We start from the raw sequence: 5,479 nt of genomic DNA on the forward strand, positions 1-5,479 counted from the left end.
AATCTCAAAAATAATAATAAATTCTTTAATTGCCGAGGTGGATTGGTGTGCACAGTATTATTAATTTAAACAGTTTGAATCACAAGTATTGAATAACATCCGTCATGAAAAGAGGCTGGTTTTAATATCATTAGTGTTTTCATTTTCAGCTAAAAGATACATAAAACTGCTGTTTTTTGTTTCACGATTTCTATTAACTACTCATCAAAGAAACCACCTTCTCCATGTTCAAACAAAAAACTCCCAATTAACTCATTTTAAAGACTCGTTTTTTAACTGTTTTTTTTCTTCCCTTTTCAGTTTGGTCATGCACAAAACTCTCATGAACTTCCTTCTTGATTCTGAATTGGGTTTTCCCATTGTTTACAGCTTTCAACTCTTCCCCTCTCTTTGTACTTTGTCCTATTATGATCAAACTTAAATTTGATTTCGGTTCTTCAAATGATTCTTGCAAGCTTTAATCTTCTTGCTACTGTTTAGTGCACACGCTCTCCTTTACGCTTCCTTTTATTTATTATTCTCACCTCTTTCACACTCTTTCACACTCTTTCAACTTCAGATACTGTATATGTAAACTCCTAGACTTCAACGACAATATATATTCTAGTCACTGAGTAAAACATGCGATTGTCTCGGTTTCTGGGTTTTCGATTGCCAAAGCTTTGACAGAATCTTAAGCTATGGATTACGGCTGCTGCTGCTCCTTGGTTATGGTTGTGGTCGCTTTCCTGTGCGGTTTTCGAGTCAGTTTTTCGATGACTATTGAAGTGCATGTGAAGAATTTCATCAGTTTGGATGACATAAAAGTGGATGAACATCAAATAAAGTTGAGTGATTCGAGGGTTAATCGTAATCGAAGCCGAGTTATCGTGGTTAACAAGAATGGTGGAGCAGATTCCGTCACTGTTCAAGGAGCAATAGACATGGTTCCGGAAAATAATACTCGGAGAGTTAAGATTTTTATTCTTCCTGGAACTTACAGGTTTGTATGTTTAACTCGACAGTTAACATTCATGGGATTGCTTGTCCTCCTCTCTTCTGTCATTTTTTCCAGCTAATTTTGATCATTTTTGCAGGGAGAAAGTAACTGTCCCGAAGAGCAAGCCATATATATCATTTGTTGGGAATGCCGATCAAATGTCCAACACCATAATTTCTTGGGAAGACAACGCATCTGATAAAGATAACCATGGAATTAGCCTAGAAACTTATAGATCAGCATCTGTCACCGTTTTATCCGATTACTTCTGTGCATCCGATATCACATTTGAGGTGATAACTATTCGCTTTTGATTCTCAAAAACCAGTGAAAAAGCTCGTTTCAGGGTTTCAGCATGTTAATAGGTAAAGTATAGTAATGATCACTAAACTTTTCTAAAGCTTTCATTCAGGTCCCCAACTTTTAAAAATTGCAATACAATCTCCAACATTTAGTCCGTTGCAATATGGTCCCTCAACATTTAGTCCGTTTGCAATATGGTCCCCGACGTAACTGTTGGGGGACCATATTGCAAACGGACTAAATGTTAGGGGACTGTATTCTAAGTTTTAAAAGTTGGGGACCTAAATAAAAGCTTTAAAAAATTAAGTAACTATTACTATACTTTACCCTAATGTTAATGAGTAACGTATACTATTTTATTATAGATTAGATAAAATTTTATAGTTTCATAGTAAATAGATAAAATACATATACTATAATATAAAGTGAATTCCTTTCTTATACAAAATTTATAGAATAATAAATAAACATATAATCATGATATTTAATGTTAATATAAAAATTTAATTTAAAATTAATTACGTCAATTTTAGATATGAGAAAAATTCAATTTAAATTTAAATTAATTTAATTTTAAAATAGCGTTAATAAATAATTTAATTAATTCAAATTTAAGTAACTAATTTTAAACCTAACTATTACAATATTATAATGATATATATTTATAATCCAGTTTTAAGAATTAAATTAGAATAATTCATCTATGTAATTTTATATTTCAGATTATTTAAAATTTGTTGCGGCGGTGTGGCTCAATTTATAGCGTGTTTTAGTTTTACGTAACGTTTTTTTACCGCAACAATCGTGATGTGGTTCTGATATTGCGTCGCGGTAACCTTAAAAACGTTGCGTTGCGGCCGCAATTTAGTACTATGCTCAAACCTTAACTTTTGATTTTTTCGCATCTTTTCAAAGTTTACCGTTTCTTGTCGCGCACACGAACTGATGCGAATTTTATGTTGGGTAAACTTATAAAATTATAGGAGTGAAAATAAATTTTCAATATAAAATACAAAAAAAAATATAAATTACATGAGAATTTGAAATTTTAAGGATGTTCCCTGCCACTCTCTCGGTCATCCCTGGTAGTGCATGGTTATTCCAGTAACTATTTCAAAGTTTAAGAGACTTCTTTCAAAGCATAATCGAGACTAGTATGATATAGGTATAGTTTCAGCATTGTTGTTGGAAATGAGTTAGAAACTGCTTGTGTCAAAAGAAACATGCTTGGTGGCTGTTATGGGGGGGGGATGCTTATAATTTGCTTTAAACCCTTTTTCAGGAATATTTGTCCCTGGTTGTTACACTCTTGCAGTTTCAGAGGCACTTCCGAAGATATGCAGGCTGGTTTCTCATCTTGAGTGGAGTTCATTAGCTTATTTTAATTTCTAGTGTATTAGTATGGTAGACACTTCTGCCTTGATGTGATCTATCCAAGTCTCTTTTATCATTAGATCTATGATGATAATGTTCAGTTTCCCTCTCTCCATTACTAGTGTGTCATCGTCTCTGCGAAGCGCTCTGCCATACATGGAATAAGTTCAAAGTATTTGATTGACCTATGTGCTATGAATTTGGTGATTTTGGTGCTGGCAATTGGAATGGGCAAATTAAATTGAACATATTGGCTGAATTCTTGCCTCAAGCTATCTTGCTGGTGTTTACGATGAAACCACCATGGAACTCAGCAGGTAGCAGCTAATGCTGTTATTGTATCAAATTTTACTAGAATGCAGTTCAAGGATAATACATATGCTCGCAACTGTTTCTGTTTATATGGAAGTTAATTTGTTTATTAGAGTTTCGACTTCGGAGTCGATTGCTTTTGTGGATTGGGAAATCATGCATTTCCAACATTGATGGTTGTTGTTGTTTACCTTTGTACAGGCTCTCTGTGAAGAAGTGCATGTGCAGTATGTGCCTCCCAAAAGGGTATGATGGCGAGTGTCGATAACCTTGTATCGAAAAATGCAGTTTATGAGTAATGAAGGAAGACAAAAGGTTATCATGTAGGATGGTAACAACGAATTGCACCAGTTTGTGAATTTTACAACTTTTTCTAAGGTAGAGCTCTTTGAATTATTGAATTTTTTTTTGGCAAAATCACGATCATGTGGTGAAAAAAAAAGATTTTTTCATGTAAGGTGCAAGAAAAATTATTTCTTCAATTAGGGTGTGTGCTACAGAATTTGTAGGATTGCATGACGACTTTTGAAAAGTACATAGACTACACGGCGACTTCTTGTTCTTCTACGTCAAATTACATCGCTACTGCATGGAGAAGTCATCGTGCAATCAATACACTTTCTAGAAATCTCTATTCAATCGTGATAAATTTCTCGAATACTAATAAACATCTTAATTAAAGAAGTAATTTTTCTTATGCTTTACATAGAAAAAAATATTTTTTCACCATATTGTCTAAGAAAAATTTCCATTTTTTCTTATATAACTTTAATTATAACATATATATATATAATGTTTTATGCATGAATAATTATTTGGTTCGTTCTCAATAGATAAAAATAATTCCACAAGTACTCCTAAATTGGTCTCTTCAAAATATATGTAAAAATTTAAAACAAGACACTTGTCATTACTTTTAAGGATACATGTAAAATTATGTTTCTCTAATATCAAATATATAAAAATAAAAGAATTAAATACATATTAATATTAAGAATATAAAATACATGAAAACCAACCTTTAATATTGTGTTGAACATTTTTATTTATTTTTTTGGGAATATTATTGCATGTTATAATTCTATCTTATATATCTATATTAGTTAAAAATAAACTATGATAAATATCAAAATACATTTAAAGAATTCCATTAAATTCACACATGGTAAAAGTAACTCGGAATGTACGAGGCCTTTCAACTTGTGGTGATGTTATTATGTGTTAAGTGGTGGGCCCATTCTGTAGCATTTTCTTTATTTTTCAGCACGTGTTTTGTGATTTTTAATGCAATGTTTTAGCTCTTGAAAGACTGAATCTAAATCAAACTAAATATAATGAATAAGTTAATTCTAACAATCGGATTGTTGAGATATAACACTAACTGTAATGTAACAAAGAGATAAAGGAGAAGATAGAAGAAATTTCTGTATTGCATTTCAATAATCTTGCATACACGATAAGAGGTTAACCAGCTCATTTATACTAGCTGATTAACAACGCCAGCTAACAACTTCTTTAAATAACTAGCAACAGCTTCTTTAACTAACTAGCAACAACACTCTTAACAACTTTAGTTACAACTAACTCTTCACTAACATTTATACACTAACATTCCTCATACAATTCACATTTCCAGCCTTGGCTTTTGATGAACATTCTTCATGCAATTCATATACACTAACATTCTCCCTGTGATTCACACTTTCAGCTTCTTCATCATCACTCAAACTTTGGGAAAAGCTAGTTAGCAAAGCAAACCCATCCTTAAGAGTCTGAGTGACCAACAGTTTCTGCCGATGACGGATAAACATCGGGGCAGATAGTGGCTTAGTGAGAGCATCAGCAACCTGCTCATATGCTGGAACCTCTTGTACCTATAAGCGGCCAGCTGCTACAATTTCTCGAACAAAGAATAAATCCAACTCAACATGTTTGAATTTTGAATGGAGAACTGGATTAGAACACACAGCAACCGTGCTTGTATTGTCACACCAAAGGGTTGGTTTTCCATGAAGTGAGCACTGCAACTCCTTGAACAAAGACATAAGCCACATGATTTCTGAAGCAGCTGCGGCAACACTGCGATATTCTGCTTCAGCAGTGGATCGAGTAACCACCTGTTGATTGCGAGAACTCCATAACACTAGATTGCCACCAAAATAGATGCAGTATCCTGATGTGGATCGTCTGTCATCCACATCAGCCCCCTAATTTGCATCAGCAAATCCCACCAATGATAGTCGAGACGAGAATGAAAACCTCAGACCATAGTCTAATGTGCCTTATAAGTAACGTAGAATTCTTTTGACTGCCTGGAAATGTGAGTCTCTAGGAGCCTGCATGAACTGACAGACACGATTAACAGCGTAGGCAATGTCTGGCCTAGTGATCACTACATATTGGAGAGCACCAACAATACTTTGTAGTTAGCTACTTCATCAAGAAGTGTTCCGCTGACTGTAGAGAGTTTGCACTGAGTTATCATGGGAGTAAGAAGCTCTTTAGCTGTTA

At 33.8% G+C, this 5,479-nt stretch overlaps 1 protein-coding gene across 1 annotated transcript; it reads left to right on the forward strand.

Moving 5' to 3' along the window:
- The first annotated feature begins 547 nt into the window (after window positions 1-547).
- Window positions 548-1,293, forward strand: LOC120133819 (pectinesterase QRT1-like). The gene is made up of 2 exons (XM_039150336.1): window positions 548-982; window positions 1,077-1,293. The coding sequence occupies exons 1-2, from the start codon at window positions 681-683 to the stop codon at window positions 1,291-1,293; spliced, it is 519 nt and encodes a 172-aa protein (XP_039006267.1). The 5' UTR covers window positions 548-680.
- Window positions 1,294-5,479: the final 4,186 nt, after the last annotated feature.

Source organism: Hibiscus syriacus, unplaced genomic scaffold (genome assembly GCF_006381635.1).
Source record: "Hibiscus syriacus cultivar Baekdansim isolate YM2019G1 unplaced genomic scaffold, ASM638163v2 tig00110597_pilon, whole genome shotgun sequence".
NCBI classification, from domain to species: Eukaryota; Viridiplantae; Streptophyta; class Magnoliopsida; order Malvales; family Malvaceae; genus Hibiscus; species Hibiscus syriacus.

Bases quoted from the DNA above. Each gene is read 5' to 3' on its own strand.
- LOC120133819 (XM_039150336.1), top strand. From the start codon at position 681: ATGGATTACGGCTGCTGCTGCTCCTTGGTTATGGTTGTGGTCGCTTTC. The intron at 983-1,076 runs GTTTGTATGTTT...TCATTTTTGCAG, and splicing joins ATTCTTCCTGGAACTTACAG to GGAGAAAGTAACTGTCCCGA.